Source organism: Notolabrus celidotus, unplaced genomic scaffold (assembly GCF_009762535.1).
Source record: "Notolabrus celidotus isolate fNotCel1 unplaced genomic scaffold, fNotCel1.pri scaffold_196_arrow_ctg1, whole genome shotgun sequence".
NCBI lineage: Eukaryota > Metazoa > Chordata > Actinopteri > Labriformes > Labridae > Notolabrus > Notolabrus celidotus.
The window spans coordinates 83,220-103,497 of record NW_023260053.1 but is presented as its reverse complement, the minus strand read 5'-3'; the positions used below and the strand labels follow the sequence as shown (position 1 = coordinate 103,497).

The window sequence follows — 20,278 nt, the reverse complement described above, 5'->3', positions numbered from 1 at the left end:
CAGCCGTACTCTGACAGTCTGAACAAAACCACCTCCTGAACTGTCCCCATTGTGGTGGACCGTCACCTTGTGGTACCGTCACCTTGTGGTGGACCGTCACCTTGTGGTGGACCGTCACCTTGTGGTACCGTCACCTTGTGGTGGACCGTCACCTTGTGGTACCGTCACCTTGTGGTACCGTCACCTTGTGGTCTGAGAGTTAAAGACCCCTAAATGACGTTTGGTCTCTGTGAGTTTAGTTCTGGTCTCTGTGAGTTTAGTTCTGGTCTCTGTGACTTTAGTTCTGGTCTCTGTGAGTTTAGTTCTGGTCTCTGTGACTTAAGTTCTAGTCTCTGTTCTGGTCTCTGTGAGTTTAGTTCTGGTCTCTGAGTTTAGTTCTGGTCTCTGTTCTGGTCTCTGTGAGTTTAGTTCTGGTCTCTGTGAGTTTAGTTCTGGTCTCTGTGAGTTTGGTTCTGGTCTCTGTGAGTTTGGTTCTGGTCTCTGTGAGTTTAGTTCTGGTCTCTGTGACTTAAGTTCTAGTCTCTGTTCTGGTCTCTGTGAGTTTAGTTCTGGTCTCTGTTCTGGTCTCTGTGAGTTTAGTTCTGGTCTCTGTGAGTTTGGTTCTGGTCTCTGTGAGTTTAGTTCTGATCTCTGTGAGTTTGGTTCTGGTCTCTGTGAGTTTGGTTCTGGTCTCTGTGAGTTTAGTTCTGGTCTCTGTGAGTTTAGTTCTGGTCTCTGTTCTGGTCTCTGTGAGTTTAGTTCTGGTCTCTGTGAGTTTAGTTCTGGTCTCTGTGAGTTTAGTTCTGGTCTGAGTTTAGTTCTGGTCTCTGTGAGTTTAGTTCTGATCTCTGTGAGTTTGGTTCTGGTCTCTGTGAGTTTGGTTCTGGTCTCTGTGAGTTTAGTTCTGATCTCTGTGAGTTTGGTTCTGGTCTCTGTGAGTTTAGTTCTGGTCTCTGTGAGTTTGGTTCTGGTCTCTGTGAGTTTAGTTCTGGTCTCTGTTCTGGTCTCTGTGAGTTTAGTTCTGGTCTCTGTGAGTTTGGTTCTGGTCTCTGTGAGTTTGGTTCTGGTCTCTGTGAGTTTAGTTCTGATCTCTGTGAGTTTGGTTCTGGTCTCTGTGAGTTTGGTTCTGGTCTCTGTGAGTTTAGTTCTGGTCTTCAGAGAGCTGACAGGAGACAGGGTCTGCACTCCTGACACAGAGTAGAGATTACGGCGTCCCTGAAGAAGACCGAGGTGCTCTGTGACCCTGGACTGGGCTCCTTCCTGCCCGCCCCACAGCTGCAGAGATCAGAACATCTGTAGTCCGTGAGGATCCCACAGGAACCTTTCAGAGTGAGAACCATCACTGCTTCTAACGACCCGTAGTGTCCCTTTAAGGGGTCGTTGGTGTTTGGTTCTGAGTGATTTAACAAACCTCTGAGTCTGATACCTGAACCTTCTGGTCTCATATAATCTGGATCAGAGTAAGTCCCCTTCCCACACCTCCTCCTGAGGAAGAGTGTTTCTGAAGAAGACTCTTCCTCTCAGCTGGGAGCGCCGCATGAGACTTCATCTAAACAGGAAGGGCGCATGCGCAACGCTGCACTTGACGCCAAGCAGCAGAAACGAAACTTAATTAAGAGCTCCACACACACACACACTCACACACACTCTCTCTCACACACACACACACACACACACTCACACACACCACTCCCCTCACACAGCGCGAGGCTGCGGCTCGAGGGTTGATCTTCATTCACCTGAGCTCGGGGAGAGCACGCGCTGCCTCTGAGGGTCAGTCTGTTACCTGAACCACCAGGAGGTCACTGAGTCTGCGCGGGATCACCTCTTCATTCAGACAGACAGGACGGTGAGTCTTCTCCTCTGATCAGTGTTGATGTTGTTGTTATAAATGTTGTTGTTGTTATGTTTGCTGTAGTGATAATAATAGCTGTTGTTATAGTGCTAATAATAATAGTAGTTGTTGTTATTAGAGTTGTTGTTGTTGTTATTAGAGTTGTTGTTGTTGTTGTTGTTATTAGAGTTGTTGTTGTTGTTGTTGTTTACCTCTGTGTGAACAGCTGGTTGTTGATGAAGTTATTTTAATTAAAGTTTAATTTCTCATTAAAATATCACTTCCTGATAATGTGCTGTGTGACGTCACTCTGCCCAGCTGAGCGCCTATTGTTTCAGATGAAGCTCAGCAGCGCCATCTAGCGGACACACAGGGACCTCACGTGGTTCAACAGGCTGTCTAAAGTCAGGTTTCCACATGAAGCCTGGAGGGGTTCCTGTCACCCTGAGGTCTCTGCAGGAGGGCTGTTGAAACACAGAGGGAGTTCCTGGGAATCCAAACTAGTTTAGTTTTTATTAAGATTTCAAAATATCCTCATCAGATATTTAATGATGGTCTAAAGACGTTTATGAGGGATGCATCCGGCTGAGAGTCTCCAGTTAACAGGGTCGCCGTTTAAACCAAAACACCGGGCGATCTCTGCGATCACGGCTTTTTGAGTTCAAAAGGATTTTAAAGCCGTGTTGAAACGTCTTTGCTACTCGCGCTTATCTCCTCTCACGTGTTGATCCAGTCGTTGCTTTTTACATGTTTATAACAGCAGGCCCAAAATTTTCACTTCTTTTCATGTTTTTCTGCTTTTGGAGCACAATTTCAAATTTGAGGAAAATTAATTTTTTTGACAGACTCCGGGTCAACTTTTTTGTCAAGGTTTTTTTGTAAAAATTATTTTTGTCCAAAAAAAATTCAAAATGTTTTTTTCCAAAAAAAAAATTCAAAATGTTTTTTTCCAAAAAAAAAATTCAAAATGTTTTTTTTCAAAAAAAATTCAAAATGTTTTTTTTCAAAAAAAATTGCGAAATGTTTTTTTTCAAAAAAAAATTGCGAAATGTTTTTTTTCAAAAAAAAATTGCGAAATGTTTTTTTCAACAAATAATTTCAAAATGTTCTTTTTCAAAAAAAAAAAATTCGAAATGTTTTTTTCAATAAAAAATTTCAAAATGTTTTTCTTCAAAAAAAAATTTCAAAATGTTTTTTTTCCCCCAAAAAAATTCTTTTTTTTTTTGGTCAAATTTTTTTTCAATTATTTTTTTTTTTTCAATTTTTTTTTCAAAAGGATTTTAAAGCCGTGTTGAAACGTCTTTGCTACTCGCGCCTATCTCCTCTCACGTGTTGATTCAGTGAATCCATCTGTGATGAAATATAGCACCATCTAAAACGAGAGGCACCCTACTGCAGGCAAGATGGCGCCGCCACAACATCCACACCGGAAGTCCATACCGGAAGTGATTCTTTAACCCCCTCTACCCAATGCCGGATGCTTCGAACTGGAAGTTTCTTCTTCGTGTAGCGTATTGATTGCATTAGTCTGTCGCTGCTAAATCAATTAGCAGAAAGCTAATTGTGATAGAGAGAGTGAGTGAGAGAGATCCCGCTGTGTATGAAGAACAGAATAATGTAGAGTGTTAGTGTGTGTGGGGGGAGGGGATGAGAAGGAGAAGACTGTAAGTAAGAGGGAAAATACACTCAAGCTGTACACAGAGATCTATATTCACCACAAAAACAACAGAGGCTCCCCAGAAATGTGTACTGTACATCTATCATCAGTGGCTGACAGTGGTGCCTCAAGTTGAAATATTTTAGTCCTAATATTTTATGTTGATTTGGAGTTTGTAATAGCAAAAGTGCATTGTTCTTTTTCAAGTACAACATTATCAATACAAAAGGGTTAAGACATCATACATATAACATTAAAAGAACATAAAATAAAGTATAATTCTACATTTCAAGTAGGGGTTGGATGGAAAGAAACAGTAGCTATGTATACATTTGCAGTTTTTCTAGTCATTCTAATTGAAGGTTCCAACTTCAATGTTTTCATGGACGCCAAATAAAGTGATCTTGTTAAGACATTGGTGTACATGCATCAAGCAGTCAATCTGAATTAAACTGTTTGACAAGCTCAGAGTGTTTACGCCCATCTAATGTCTCAAAATAGAAGGAGAAACCATTCCCTCCGTTTGTTCTTGTGGTTAATGAACACCCCTGTCACTGTGTCATTGGAACGTGTTACAAATTATGTTAAAAAAGAAACAGTCACCACACACCTCTACATTTTCCTCCTCCACTCGCCCCTGCACCATAGATAACACTCTGCTCTTCTCTCGTGACTGTGGATCTACTCTGGATCTGTATTTCATTCATTCATTAATCTATACATGTGATCACATAGGCAGACAGCATGCAAGGTAATTTGGAACAAACACTACAGCAAACTTAGATAATGTGACAAGTCCCCATGGAAAGAGACTCCTGCACGCTGCACAGTTATCATAATGAACCTGTGGGGAACAGCTGTGCAGGAAGGAAGAGGGGTCACTGGGGGAATCAGTCAAAGGGATGCAGGTGTGCAGGGGCAGGACACACACCACAGGTGAGGTACAGTCAGGCTAACACAACATAAAATAACATATGACCCAGACAAAACAAGAGAGGCATATGCAGATGTCATCACGGCAGCATCATAATCAGCTTTAAGTATTTCAACACACTCGGAACAAAAGGCTGTGCATGGCTGAGACGTTAACACTATAACTTAGTGATTCGTGCAGGCTTCTAAGTAACTTGAATTCTCAACAGCCTATACACTTTTGGAGTCAATCAACTAGTCAATAATACTGATACGATTAAAATGTAAGTGCAAAAAAGTTCATAGAATTACGCGTAAACCTACGTGTTTTTGAAGGCTTTTATTTTGCGTTCACGTTCCTGTTTTTCAAGGCTTTTATTTTTTTGAAGGACTTCCGGTGTGGGTGTTATTGCAACGTTTTTAGCTTTGTAACTTCCGGTATGGACTTCCGGTATGGACTTCCGGTGTGGATGTTGTGGCGGCGCCATCTTGCCTGCAGTAGGGTACTCTTGTCTAAAACAGACCAGCTGAGTCTCTTCATGCTAACAGGCTAACTGTTGTGTTGATTCATTCGTTGCTTTTTACATGTTTATAACTACAGGTCCAACATTTTCACTTCTTTTCATGTTTTTCTGCTTTTGGAGCACAATTTAAAATTTGAGGAAATTTTATTTTTTTGACAGACTCTGGGTTAACTTTTTTGTCAAGGTTTTTTTGTAAAAATTATTTTTGTCAAAAAAAAATTCAAAATGTTCTTTTTCAAAAAAAAAAATTCGAAATGTTTTTTTTTCCCAAAAAAAATCTTTTTTTTTTTTGTCAAATTTTATTTTTCAATTTTTTTTTTTTTTTTCAATTTTTTTTTTTTTTTTTAAATTTTTTTTCAAAAGGATTTTAAAGCCGTGTTGAAATGTCTTTGCTACTCGCGCTTATCTCCTCTCACGTGTTGATTCAGTGAATCCATCTGTGATGAAATATAGCACCATCTAAAACAGACCAGCTGAGTCTCTTCATGCTAACAGGCTAACTGTTGTGTTGCTCAGAATGATACCTGCCTGTCCGTCTGCTTCTATGGGGTCACACTTCTGTGGTGTTCTCTTAGATTAACAACCTGAGCTGTCAGGGAGTCAGGGAGTCAGGGAGACAGGGAGACAGGGAGACAGGGAGGCAGGGAGACAGGGAGACAGTGAGACAGGGAGACAGGGAGGCAGGGAGACAGTGAGACAGGGAAACAGAGAGACAGTGAGACAGGGAGGCAGAGAGACAGTGAGACAGTGAGTCAGGGAGACAGGGAGACAGTGAGACAGGGAGGCAGGGAGACAGGGAGACAGTGAGACAGGGAGGCAGGGAGACAGGGAGACAGGGAGACAGGGAGGCAGGGAGACAGTGAGACAGGGAAACAGAGAGACAGTGAGACAGGGAGGCAGAGAGACAGTGAGACAGTGAGTCAGGGAGACAGGGAGACAGTGAGACAGGGAGGCAGGGAGACAGGGAGACAGTGAGACAGGGAGGCAGGGAGGCAGGGAGACAGGGAGACAGTGAGACAGGGAGGCAGGGAGACAGGGAGACAGTGAGTCAGGGAGGCAGAGAGACAGTGAGACAGGGAGGCAGGGAGACAGTGAGACAGGGAGACAGTGAGACAGGGAGGCAGGGAGACAGGGAGACAGTGAGTCAGTGAGACAGGGAGGCAGGGAGACAGGGAGACAGTGAGTCAGGGAGGCAGAGAGACACTGAGACAGGGAGACAGGGAGACAGTGAGACAGGGAGACAGTGAGTCAGACAGACAGGGGGACAGGGAGTCAGGGACACCTCTGTGGACAGGTGCAGTTAGTCTGTTCTGGGTTTATGGAGAGGACGCTGGATCACCCAGGACCATTGGACAGTGAGGGGGGAATGACACGCAGTGAAGGGGATCATTAGCTCTGTACACGGGGTGCAGGACTTCACCATGACACCAAACTGGCGCCTGAAAGAAGGGGGCGTGGCCTCTGTAAGAAGTCTGTTTATCAGTGTGGAGCTTCCAGAGTCCGCTGATTACACGGTCACAGTATTTAATCACATCCAACATGAGGGCATTAAACAGAAGGTGTTATCTACAGACACAGAGAGAGGGAGGAGATAGGATGGAGGGAGGGAGGGAGGAGGGAGGAGAGAGGAGGGAGAGGGAGGAGGGAAGGAGGGAGGAGAGAGAGGGGGGAGAGAGGAGTGTAGAGAGGACAGAGGAGAGAGGAGGGAAGGAGGGAGGAGAGAGAGGGAGGAGAGAGGAGGGAGGGAGGGAGGAGAGGGGGAGAGAGGACAGAGGAGAGAGGAGGGAGAGGGAGGAGGGAAGGAGGGAGGAGAGAGAGGGGGGAGAGAGGAGAGTAGAGAGGACAGAGGAGAGAAAGTGCTCTGAGTCTCCCGGCGGCAGAAAGTCTTTGTTATCAGCGTTTGTAGAGGTCACTGGGGTTCAAAGTTTAGTTGTTGATGTGGACAGGCTGTGAGCTGGGTCGTTGACCGGGTTGTGGTTGTCTGCCAGATTGTGGGACGGGTTGCGAAAGGGGTTGTTGGTGGGGGTTTGGCTGGCTGTGTTTGATTCCACTCCATCTCTCTGACTCTGGTTCAAGAGTTCTGGTTCATACTTAGGTCAGTCTGTAGGTCTGGTTGTGGGTCTGTTTCTGAGGCAGATCTGAGGTCAGTCTGTAGGTCTGGTTGTGGGTCTGGTTCTGGTTGTGGGTCTGGGTCTGGGTCTGTTTCTCAGGCAGATCTGAGGTCAGTCTGTGGAGAGCTTTCAAAGTGTTCAGAAGAAGAATAAAGTCTGTGAAGTGAAATACTGATAAACGTCTTTCCTTTCCTCTCGTCTCTTTCAGACACATCGGCGTGCGTCCAGTCTGCAGGGCGAACACACCGGCGTGCGTCCAGTCTGCAGGGCGAACACACCGGCGTGCGTCCAGTCTGCAGGGAGAACACATCGGCGTGCGTCCAGTCTGCAGGGAGAACACACCGGCGTGCGTCCAGTCTGCAGGGCGAACACACCGGCGTGCGTCCAGTCTGCAGGGAGAACACACCGGCGTGCGTCCAGTCTGCAGGGCGAACACACCGGCGTACGTTCAGTCTGCAGGGAGAACACACCGGCGTGCGTCCAGTCTGCAGGGAGAACACACCGGCGTGCGTCCAGTCTGCAGGGCGAACACACCGGCGTGCGTTCAGTCTGCAGGGCGAACACACCGGCGTGCGTCCAGTCTGCAGGGCGAACACACCGGCGTGCGTCCAGTCTGCAGGGCAAACACATCGGCGTGCGTCCAGTCTGCAGGGAGAACACACCGGCGTGCGTCCAGTCTGCAGGGAGAACACACCGGCGTGCGTCCAGTCTGCAGGGCAAACACATCGGCGTGCGTCCAGTCTGCAGGGAGAACACACCGGCGTGCGTCCAGTCTGCAGGGCGAACACACCGGCGTGCGTCCAGTCTGCAGGGCGAACACATCGGCGTACGTTCAGTCTGCAGGGCGAACACACCGGCGTGCGTCCAGTCTGCAGGGCGAACACACCGGCGTGCGTTCAGTCTCGCCTCCGTCCAGCTGCCGCCTTCATCAGTATGAGAGTTTCATCATGTCAGCCAATGAGACCAAACTGGCGCCCCTTCTGTCCACGTATGACCTCCGGCTGGCGTGCGGTCAGTGCTGCATCAAACACGGAGAAATCACCTACGCGTTAAGGTCCGTGCAGCACCGATGTGAGCACGGTCTGCTGCTCTGCAGAGTGAAGGACGGCAGCACATGGAGACCGGTCTGCAAGCGCCCCACCTTCCCGAACCCCAGCCGCTATGAGGTCTGCTACTTCTTCAAGGAGGGCTTTGGATGCACCCAACACAAGAACCGCTGCTCTTTCGCCCGGAGCCAAGAGGAGGCCGCCGTGTGGACCTTTGAGAAGCAACACAGAGTGGACCATGGGCTCCTCTGTCACCTGATCGCTCAGTCTGAGAGGGTCTCTGAGGGGGTCTCTGAGAGGGTCTCTGACGGCTCTGGACCTCTCACTGACCTGCTGGACACTCTGGATTTGAAGGCAGCGTGTGAGTTATGTTGCACCAAAGAGAAGGATATCACCTTCACAGTTCGCTCTGTCGGTCATACATGTAGGAGAAATCTTCTTTTAGCCAAATCCAAGACCTCTCAGCTGTGGCGCCCGGTCTCTGAGCGGCCCACATCAGGACAGTTTGGACGTAATGTCTTCTACCAGGAGTGTATGTTCTTCTCTGAGGGCTTCGGGTGTTCTCAACACGGACAAAAATGCACGTTTGCTCGAAGCTTCGAGGAGGCGACTGTTTGGAACCATGTCAGAGACCTGGACCTGGACAGAGACCAGTTCATCAGACTCGTGGTCGAGTCTGAGCCCACTCTGCTCACGCCTGAACGGACCGCTGAAAGCATCCTCCAACAGTTCCCAGGGGGGTTCATGGAGTTATGCAGAGACTGCTTCCATGAGAAGAAACTGAGCCGCAAGAGATGGAACGCCACCTGTTCATCAGACGCAAGGCACACCTGGGAGCCCGTCTTAGTCCACCACCTGGCAGAGAGCAGCGGGAAGCAGGTCTACAGCCAGGTGCGCCTTCTCCCCTCAAACTGTGAGTTTAAATTCTGCAGCCATGTCAGGCAGGGGAAGCCCTGCTGGCACCCGGCCGGTCACTGCCGCTCGGCCCAGAGCGACGTGGAGATGTCGGTGTGGAGGGCGGAGCACAGCGGCCTCTCTGTTCGACCTCATCTCCTCAAGCTGAGTCAGACCGGTCACACACAACCCGAACGCGGGACCATGTACTGCAAAGTCTGCCTCCTGGTCCTGTCCTCCCCCGAGAGCTTCTACAAACACTGCTCTTCTCTGGAGCATGCTCAGTTACTCTCTGAGGACACCACCACCAGGTGGAGAGGACGACGGCCTCCACACGGCCCGCGGGCAGACATCTGGCTGTGTGAGAGGTAAGCATCACGACTAACCCACTGTCTTAGAACAGGATCAGGGTGAGTCCATGTCTGGTGATGGTCAGCTGGAGCAGGACTCTCCCTGTATAACTCATTAGAGTAAGAGACAGCGCCCCTCAAGGCAGGGGGACTACATTAAAAGGCTTAAAGAGCAGAATGTCACCTTTAAACCCCCTCTCTGTGCTGTTACAGCAGTGTTAGAACCCCCCCTCTGTGCTGTTACAGCAGTGTTAAAGCCCCCCTCTGTGCTGTTACAGCAGTGTTAAAACCCCCCCCCCTCTGTGCTGTTACAGCAGTGTTAAAACCCCCCCTCTGTGCTGTTACAGCAGTGTTAAAACCCCCCATCTGTACTGTTACAGCAGCTTTGGAACCCTCTGTGCTGTTACAGCAGTGTTTGAACCCTCTGTACTGTTACAGCAGCTTTGGAACCCTCTGTGCTGTTACAGCAGTGTTTGAACCCTCTGTGCTGTTACAGCAGCGTTTGAACCCTCTGTACTGTTACAGCAGTGTTTGAACCCTCTGTGCTGTTACAGCAGTGTTTGAACCCTCTGTACTGTTACAGCAGTGTTTGAACCCTCTGTACTGTTACAGCAGTGTTTGAACCCTCTGTGCTGTTACAGCAGTGTTTGAACCCTCTGTGCTGTTACAGCAGTGTTTGAACCCTCTGTGCTGTTACAGCAGCGTTTGAACCCTCTGTACTGTTACAGCAGTGTTTGAACCCTCTGTACTGTTACAGCAGTGTTTGAACCCTCTGTACTGTTACAGCAGTGTTTGAACCCTCTGTGCTGTTACAGCAGTGTTTGAACCCTCTGTACTGTTACAGCAGTGTTTGAACCCTCTGTACTGTTACAGCAGTGTTTGAACCCTCTGTACTGTTACAGCAGTGTTTGAACCCTCTGTACTGTTACAGCAGTGTTTGAACCCTCTGCGCTGTTACAGCAGTGTTTGAACCCTCTGTACTGTTACAGCAGTGTTTGAACCCTCTGTACTGTTACAGCAGTGTTTGAACCCTCTGTGCTGTTACAGCAGTGTTTGAACCCTCTGTACTGTTACAGCAGTGTTTGAACCCTCTGTGCTGTTACAGCAGCGTTTGAACCCTCTGTACTGTTACAGCAGTGTTTGAACCCTCTGTGCTGTTACAGCAGTGTTTGAACCCTCTGTACTGTTACAGCAGTGTTTGAACCCTCTGTACTGTTACAGCAGTGTTTGAACCCTCTGTACTGTTACAGCAGTGTTTGAACCCTCTGTGCTGTTACAGCAGTGTTTGAACCCTCTGTGCTGTTACAGCAGTGTTTGAACCCTCTGTGCTGTTACAGCAGTGTTTGAACCCTCTGTGCTGTTACAGCAGTGTTTGAACCCTCTGTAGTGTTACAGCAGTGTTTGAACCCTCTGTGCTGTTACAGCAGTGTTTGAACCCTCTGTAGTGTTACAGCAGTGTTTGAACCCTCTGTACTGTTACAGCAGTGTTTGAACCCTCTGTACTGTTACAGCAGTGTTTGAACCCTCTGTACTGTTACAGCAGTGTTTGAACCCTCTGTGCTGTTACAGCAGCTTTGGAACCCTCTGTACTGTTACAGCAGTGTTTGAACCCTCTGTACTGTTACAGCAGTGTTTGAACCCTCTGTACTGTTACAGCAGTGTTTGGGATGACTCATTCTTCATTCTGTGCTTTAATAATCACTCTCCTTTGCAGACCACAAACATGTGAGTACGGCATCAGGTGTCCCAAAGCTCACACGATGGAGGAGCTGCAGGAGTGGATGATGCGAGCTGCAGAGGAGAAGGAGATCAGACACAACATTGAGGAGCAGGGTCTGATGTGCTACAGCGAGAAGCTGCTGGAGGAGTACAGGAACAGCAGCAACGAAGTGCACGTTGTGAGTACCAGGCCTCTGTGACTCCCCCACAGGCAGAGGAGTCGCCCCCTCCTGGACTCTGTGGGTCATCACTATACCGTCTTTATTGATCCGTGCGTCACTGTGTGTCCCTGAACAGGTATCAGAACAGGTGGATGATGTCAGTGTCTCCTGTGATGAAGACCTGAGTGTGCGCTGTGAGCAGAGCGATGGGACACTGCAGTGGCACTTCCAGGTGGAAACAGAGGTACGATTGTTACTCCTCCCTTCATCATCATCAACCTTTATTTGTATCGCCCCAAATCACAACAAACGTTATCTCAAGACGCTTTTACAAACAGAGCAGGTCTAGACCACTCTATGTCAAATTATGAACAGAGACCCAACACCAAGACCGGGTAGGACTCAGTCTGACCCCACCTTAATCCACCATGAGAATTGCACCTCACAGTATTTAGCTAGTTACAGCGGAGAGGACAAACTTCCTTTAACAGGCAGAAACCTCCAGCAGGACCAGACTCATGTTAGACACACATCTGCTGAGACCGTGTTGGAGAGAGGGATAGAGGGAGATGAAGAGAGAGAGAGGGAGCGGTGATAGTGATGAGACGAGTAGTAGTAGCTGTTGCCGCTGGAGTCCAGAACGTCCGCAGCAGGAGGACGCCTACGGCAGCTCAGAGGAACCTACAAGACAAGGGAGCTCAGGGACACCAGAAAGGTCTATGGTTAGTAACTTTAATGGGACAGGAAGAGTTAAAGTAAGTGATGGGGGGGTTGGGGGTTGGGGGGAAGGGGGTGAGCTAGGATCCCAGTGTTCCCACTTCACAGGGTGGAAGGTGTTTATCTGTGACTCTCTAACCAGTCCCTCCAGGACTTTCTTTGTGATTGTTGCGTCCCAAAAAGTAAAGTTAATACATGGGAAATAATAAAGTAGAAGGATGTCCAGGCTATCTTTATATGAATCTTTCTCTCACACATGGTACTCTCACAGATCACATGCTAACGGGCATCAGGTATATCTGAATGGATTAGTGTGTGATGAGATGCTAACCTTAGTGCCTCAGGTGTATCTGAATGGTTGTTCAGTGTGTGATGAGATGCTAACCTTAGTGCCTCAGGTGTATCTGAATGGATCAGTGTGTGATGAGATGCTAACCTTAGTGCCTCAGGTGTATCTGAATGGATCAGTGTGTGATGAGATGCTAACCTTAGTGCCTCAGGTGTATCTGAATGGTTGTTCAGTGTGTGATGAGATGCTAACCTTAGTGCCTCAGGTGTATCTGAATGGATCAGTGTGTGATGAGATGCTAACCTTAGTGCATCAGGTGTATCTGAATGGATCAGTGTGTGATGAGATGCTAACCTTAGTGCCTCAGGTGTATCTGAATGGTTGTTCAGTGTGTGATGAGATGCTAACCTTAGTGCATCAGGTGTATCTGAATGGATCAGTGTGTGATGAGATGCTAACCTTAGTGCCTCAGGTGTATCTGAATGGTTGTTCAGTGTGTGATGAGATGCTAACCTTAGTGCCTCAGGTGTATCTGAATGGATCAGTGTGTGATGAGATGCTAACCTTAGTGCATCAGGTGTATCTGAATGGATCAGTGTGTGATGAGATGCTAACCTTAGTGCATCAGGTGTATCTGAATGGATCAGTGTGTGATGAGATGCTAACCTTAGTGCCTCAGGTGTATCTGAATGGTTGTTCAGTGTGTGATGAGATGCTAACCTTAGTGCATCAGGTGTATCTGAATGGATCAGTGTGTGATGAGATGCTAACCTTAGTGCCTCAGGTGTATCTGAATGGATCAGTGTGTGATGAGATGCTAACCTTAGTGCCTCAGGTGTATCTGAATGGATCAGTGTGTGATGAGTTCTTCTTCACTAACAGAGACAGCTTGTCCACGTCGCGCTGCTGAAGCAGGAACCAGGAGCTTCATTCAGCCTGGGTGAGACCACCTCTGTGCCCTGCATCTACTCGACAGGCAAAGCCTTCGTCACAGGGGACACGGCCTACGACCTCACCGTGTCCTTCACATCCATCAACCCTGGCCTGTACGAACAGTGGTTAGTGCTGGACTTCAACATGAGGCCTGTTCTGCTGAAGAAACTCAGAGTCAGAGTCGGCCAGCTGTCCCTGGAGGACTCTGAGGAACCAGCTGAGAGCCGAGCTGCTGCTGTTCAGACCGCTGAGCGCTGGCATCGAGGGAACCGGCTCATCATCCCATGTTCATCCAGGAAAGAAGAACAGGAGGAGCTGCTGAAGGAGTACAAACCTCCTCAGATTAACTTCCTTTATAAATCCTCCCACAACAAGCAGACCCCTCTGGACCACCAGAACTACAGAGAGAGAATGCACGGCTTCCTCTATGACGAAGAGCGAGCAGAGGACCAGATCATTTCACGGTAATACACTTCACTCCTTCTTCTTTTATCAGGTTCAGGTCTTTGAAACAGTGCTGAGCCTCTGTCCTTCGTTTCCTTCAGGCTAAATGTTCGCGGTGAAGTTAGGACCATGGATAAACTGAGAAGCACCAAATACGGCCCCATGATTGCTCCTCCAGGACAACTCTACTGTGCTGTCTCGATTCCTTGCAACCTCACACCAGACACCCCTGAGGGTCAGGTCCTAAAACGAAGCATCCAGTCCAGCCTGATCGCCCCTTCAGATGATGGACACTCGAAGGTCTACGAAGCCAGCATCCTGCAGGACCGAACCAGTGAGAACCAGATGTTTCTGCAGCTGTCTAGAAAATGCTGCTCTGATCTTTCACTCAGGAGCAATGAGTCGTATCAAATGGAGGTACAGTTTCAGCTGCACCGCATCAGCTTCTGCACCATGCACAGGGCTGTAGACCTCCTCCCTGACACAAAGAGAGTGCTACCAGACCTCAAAACCTGCAGGGTTCCCGTGAGTAATATCCTGCACGAGAAGCTGAACGCAAAGCAGCTGTCATCGATTCACTTCATCACAGGGAACTCCAATGACCCCAAGAACGTGGCACCGCTCCTCATTTATGGACCGTTTGGGACCGGCAAAACCTTCACCCTGGCTACAGCCGCCCGAGAGCTGTGTGAGCGGCCACACAACAAAGTGCTGATCTGCACCTACACCAACAGGTAACACACAGAACGACTCCCAACAAACAATCATTCAGTCCTGTCCACCTGTGAACTCGCCACAAACTACATCACATTAAAGGTGACATATCATGCAGACTGGACTCTTTAATGGTTCTCTCCCTGAAATCTGTGTCCCTGTCTACAAACCCCCTGAGACAGTCAAAGACTCCATCCTGCCCCTGTTCTGATTTCTCCACCTTTCTGTAAATGTGTGCTGAAACCAGCCGTTTCAGTTTTCAGTGTTTTTCATACGTCACAACGCCATCCGGTCTGTAACAGGAAGTCAGAGCTCGGAGCTTGTTCAGCCCATAGACTGTATAAAATACAACTCAACCCCTCCTCCGTTTTTCATTCCCTGCACACATGTGTGCTAACAAGGAGCTTAGGAGGGAGGCATGCTAGTTGTAGGCTGTCTTAATAAACACAAAGGTCGCTTTGACTCCCCACTGTCTGCAGATTTGAAGATCTAGTGGAGGATTTTTAGTTTTCATGGATAAGTGCTAGCGCTAGTTAGCATAGCCACATAGCTACATGTTGGTAGCTGTGTACCAAGACACACGTCGACATGCTGACAAATAAAACAACAAGAAACACTAAATCTGTGACCAATGGTTCAGAAAGGTCCTGCTGCAGGCGCCTCTCCGTCAGGATCAGATTCTGGATCAGATTCAGAGGGTTGAAGTAACGCAGGTCTGTGAGCAGCCGTGTATATTCAGCCAACATGGAAACATTAGATCAACGTGCTGGACAGCCGAGGAGGCCACGCCCACTACCTGAAGGGGCGTGGTCAGAGAGCTCATTCTCATTTAAAGGCACAGACACAGAAAACAGCCTGTTCTGAGCAGGGCTGAAAAAGAGGGGTTTACAGGCAGACCAGAATCTGATTTCAAAGAGTTTTTATGAGGAATAAACTTTAAAGACATGTTTTGGGACCTCTTAGACCAATATATGTTGATGAAGAAGAGCAGAATATGTCACCTTTGACCCAAAACATGAAACAGAGTCCTTCACACCTTAGTCCAGTTACCTGGATCACTATACAAACACGAGCCAGAGCTCCTCCTGGAGTTTCATGTTGAAATGACATGCAGACACACGTCGCACTGTGTTATACTGTGCCTCATACAGAGATGATATAATATCAGAGAACTCACTCCCACTCCCATCCTGTGGGAATCCTATGACTCGTGGGATTCCCAAAAAAATGTCAGCCTCTAGTTTAAACCCCGTTCAAATCGCCCGTCACTGCTTCACACGGTCTTCTGCCCGTCACTGCTTCACACGGTCTTCTGCCCGTCACTGCTTCACACGGTCTTCTGCCCGTCACTGCTTCACACGGTCTTCTGCCCGTCACTGCTTCACACGGTCTTCTGCCCGTCACTGCTTCACACGGTCTTCTGCCCGTCACTGCTTCACACGGTCTTCTGCCCGTCACTGCTTCACACGGTCTTCTGCCCGCCTCAGTCAGCTCCCTCTGATCTACTCGAATGCTTCCCTTTGAGATTTAGGATGCATGTGTGAGAGAGAACGTCTGGGCAGTGTTTAGACCATGTTGTCCTGAATGTTGACAGTCCCTGAAATGTTCTTTCTCTCAGCTCTGCAGATCTTTACATCAGTCATCACTTCCATCCATTCATCAACGAGAGGAACGGTGAAACCAGGCCCATTCGAATAAAAGCCAACAAACAAGGGAAGGCTCTGCTCGCCACCGATGACATCACTTTGAAATACTGTCTCCTCTCTGAAGACAGACAGTCTTTTCTGCCTCCAACAAAAGCCGCCCTCGATCATCACAACGTAGTCATCACCACCACATCGATGGCCAAACGTTTGTATGAGCTCAAGCTCCCGGAGGGATACTTCACCCACATCCTCATCGATGAGGCCTCTCAGATGCTGGAGTGTGAAGCTTTGATGGCTCTTGGTCTTGCCGGACCAGAGACCAGGGTGGTTTTGGCCGGAGATCACATGCAAATGGGGCCGAAGCTGTTCTCTGTGGATGATCATCACCGTTCGGACCAAACTCTCCTGACCCGTTTGTTCCACTATTACCAAGGACAGAAGTGTGAGGCTGCAAACAACAGTCGCATCATCTTCAGTGAGAACTACCGCTCCACTTCAGAGATCCTGGACTTCATCTCCACTTATTTCTACGTGGGTAAGAATGACATCATCAAAGCTGTTGGAAATATACCCGCTCCAGCCAACGGCCATGCCCTGAAGTTTTACCATGTCAGGGGAGAGTGTGTCTTGGACAAGGTGTCCATGTCCTGGTACAACAAACAAGAGGTTGCCCAGGTGGTTGAAGCAGTCAACGAGGTTTTCAAACAGTGGCCATCATCCTGGGGAAACAAGGACCAGGGCTCAGTCTGTGTTCTCTCAGAGTCAAAGCAGGTAAACATTTATATGACATCAATGATACCGTGACCCTGTCTGCTAAGATGTTTGAACACTGCATCATGAGGTAAAATCAGAGCTCTGAGTATTTGTTTGTAACGGTTTGAAGGTTTGGAGCATCCGCACGGCACTGAGCAGGAAAGGCTTCCCTGGAGTCCATGTGGAGAATCTTGCCAATGTTCAAGGTAATCTAAACGTAGTCTCAAGTCTCCTGTATCGTTCCCACAGTACGTTGGGCACAAAGGTTTGTTGAACTGCTGCTGTTTTCACAGACGTGTTTTATTCTCACTCACAGGGAAACAGTTCAGAGTGGTCGTGATAACAGCTGTGCAAACACGAGACAGCCTCAAGACGTCTCACCTGGCTGGCCTGGAGCTGTTCAATGATGCCCGGGTCTTAAACACCGCCATGACCAGAGCTCAGTCTCACGTGGTGGTGGTCGGAGACGCTGCTGCCCTCTGCTGCTTCGGGAAGTGCTCGGGGGTCTGGAAGGCCTTCATAGACCACTGCATCAGCAAATGCAGTGTTGAGCCAAAGCACTTCACCAAAGAGTTCTTTGAAAGAGACGTCATGGAAACGGCAAGGTTCCAAAAGTCCGAACAGGAGGATGAGAGCAACAGCCTCAGTGATGCCATCCTTCAAGAGCTGAAAGATGAATACGAGCAGCTGAAAACAGAGTACAGCTCAGAAGAAGAAGAACCTGAAGTTATCAATCACCCCAAGTTCAGACCATTATACAGTGACAGTGATGAGGACAAAGACCACGTGGAGCCATGTGACACACAAGGGAAGATGTTCAGGGAGTCTGCTAACAGAGGTTACGTCATACCCTTTCATGACCCGGCCAGGCATGTTCACATTAAGGGAAGAGGCAGCATGGGTAAAGCCTTCACTGGAGACGAAGTGGACTTAAAGGAAACAAGAGTGGTGAGAATCACCAAGGAAGCTGAATCAGCCCGGGAACTGGTGTGCATGCTTCAGGAGGAGGATTACAGCAAACCAAGACAAACCTCTAATGGAAAGTTCATCAAACGGTTGATGATTCCTCTCAGCAGATCTGAGCCCAAAATATGCATACTGATCAACAAGAAGAAACGGAACTTCATGCCCATATGGCAGGAAGCTTATGGGCAGTGGAATCTGGTGGCATCAGAACGTATGAATGAATCACTCAGGCAGAATAATGTGTTTGTGGTGCAAGTGATTGGCTGGAAGGCACGGTGTCATTATCCTCTGGGCAATGTCACAGCCATCATCCCAGTGGGAAGGTCTTTGACTGAAGGGCTGAGGATCCTGAATGAAGAATTCAAAGTTAGATATGGACCAGACATGAGATTCTCTGAGAGGGATGAAGACATTCACAGGGAGGACAGATGTGAAGTTTGCACTTTCACTGTTGACTCTGAAAAAACAGAGAACTTGGATGACGCCATCAGCGTCAGGGAAACTGGAGACCTTTATGAGTTGGGAATCCATATTACAGATGTTGCAAGCTACGTGCATCCTAGTGATATATTAGACGAACAAGCTAAACAACAAGGTGCTACATATTACCCTAAGGGTGCAAACCCCCATCACATGCTCCCTGAACACTTAAGAACTGAAAGCTTGAGTCTTCTGGAGGGTGAGGATCGCAGGGCGGTTTCGCTGATGTTCAAAGTAAACAAGCAAACTCATGAGATCATTGAAGAGCCCGAGTTTCAGCTGTCACTGATCAAGTCAGACAAAAAGCTGTCCTTCAAATCAGCAGGAGAAGAGATCACTAAAAGACATGGACAGAGACCTGAGTTCACCACCGTGGAGGACTGTGTCAGCGTGGCGTATCGTTTCGCCAAAGCTCGGAGGAAGGAGAGGCTCGTGGACTGGGCCTACTTCCAGCCTGACGAGAAGAGAGTCCCCGGAAAACGCAAAGCCAATCTGATGATCGAGGAGCTGAGCGTGTTATACAACACGCATGCATCCAAGAAACTGATTAGTTCAGACAAGACCCAGTACTGCACACCGCTCCGCTGCCAGGAAGAACCTGATGCTGAGAAGATCGAAGAGCTGAAGAAGAACTGTGGAGGATTAATCCCGCTGTCCTTCGCGGTGCGGCGCAGGGTAGATGATGACGGACACGCCCCTAACTGTGAAAACTTCCGCATACTTCATGAAGTGTGGAGAGAGATCCAGTCCGCTGCTGAGGCTGGTGATGTAGACAAAATGGTGGATCTTATCGCCGCAGACGACATCCACCCTCTCCTCCAACCAGTCGTCAGTCAGTTCAGAAGCTGCTTCAGTAAAGCTCTGCTGATCCCCTCTGGTCCCTCTAACACAGGCCATTATTCTCTGAGCGTGCCATCCTACACACAAGCGTCTTCCCCAATATGGAGGTACATGGACATTGTCGTGCAGAGGCTTTTGCACTCTTTCATATGTCACAGGAACGCTCCATACACGGAAAAGGAGATCGCAAGTCTGTGCAGTGACTCTGAGTACAGCCTGAAGAAGGCCAAAGAGTACGAACAGAAGGCGGAGCAACACTTCTACGCCGTCAGCATGAGAACCCAGACCGCTGCTAAACTGGCCTTCGTTGTCAGTGTGGAATCTGCCAGAGAGAGCTTTTCAGTGTCGTTCCCCTTTAACAAGAAAGTTTTCACTGAGGGTCTCCCCATCATGTACAAGGAGTTTCAGCTGTCAGACCAACCAGATCACGATGAAGCAAATCACTGTGTCAGACTCAAATGGACAAGGCGGATCTATGCAGTTGACAACACGCAATTCCATGAAGAGTTGGAAACTCCACACTGTGGTCCCTGTGTGGAGCTTCCCCTGGAAGTGTGGAAAAAAACACTTCAAGCAATTGATGAAGAAAAGTGGGGACTTGCAAAGGATCTCATAATGGAAGCAGGAACACAAGAACTGGAAAAACAAAACACTCTGCCCCCGTCATCTGAAATACTTTATTCTGAGTCTGACACAAGCAGCTCTGAGCAGCAGGAGGTACTGGAGGAGGATGAGGCCATGCAACCACACCAAGACCTGAGAGAGTCCAGCTCTGACACATCCAGCTCTGAAGAGCCAGAGGAGCCAGAGGATCAAGAGGAGCCAGAGGATCAAGAGGAGCCAGAGGATCAGCAGCAGCACAGTGGGCACGAGGTTGAGATCAACTTTGAGCTGAGGACAGGCGACACGCTTCAACTGCAGATGACCTCTGAGCTGAGAAGAGGGTACCACATGCCTGCTGTTCAGTTGGTACGCATCAAACCAAAGTTTGAGATCTGTGTGGAACACGTCCACAGCCCTATCACCTGCTTCACCAAACCTGCTGATGACCCCACAAAGATTTATTACAGAGACACTATGGAGTACAAAGAGATCTGGACACCTCTGTGTGAGATGGAATCTGCTGCCAATGCAGTGAATGAAGAGGACAGCATCATCATCGAGAACCTGAAGGTGACCTTCAAACAGGAGCAGAGAGGAATGCTAACAGGAAGGTTCTTCCTCTCTCAGGCACAGATGGATGAATGGGCCATCGAGTGCAACCTCTCAAAGTGTTTACTGTGCATACGGAAAAGAGGTGTGACGCCGA

The 20,278-nt window shown here is 48.4% G+C and overlaps 1 protein-coding gene across 1 annotated transcript; it reads left to right on the top strand.

The window, feature by feature from the left end:
• Positions 1-1,630: 1,630 nt before the first annotated feature.
• On the top strand, positions 1,631-20,277 carry LOC117808993 (helicase with zinc finger domain 2-like; the record flags this gene model as incomplete). The annotated part of the gene is made up of 9 exons (XM_034678649.1): positions 1,631-1,828; positions 7,226-9,325; positions 11,022-11,205; positions 11,324-11,431; positions 13,076-13,590; positions 13,672-14,304; positions 15,903-16,701; positions 16,814-16,889; positions 17,000-20,277. Coding segments are annotated over exons 2-9 (6,954 nt in total), but the record flags the coding sequence as incomplete, so codon positions are not given.
• Between the last annotated feature and the right edge of the window lies 1 nt (position 20,278).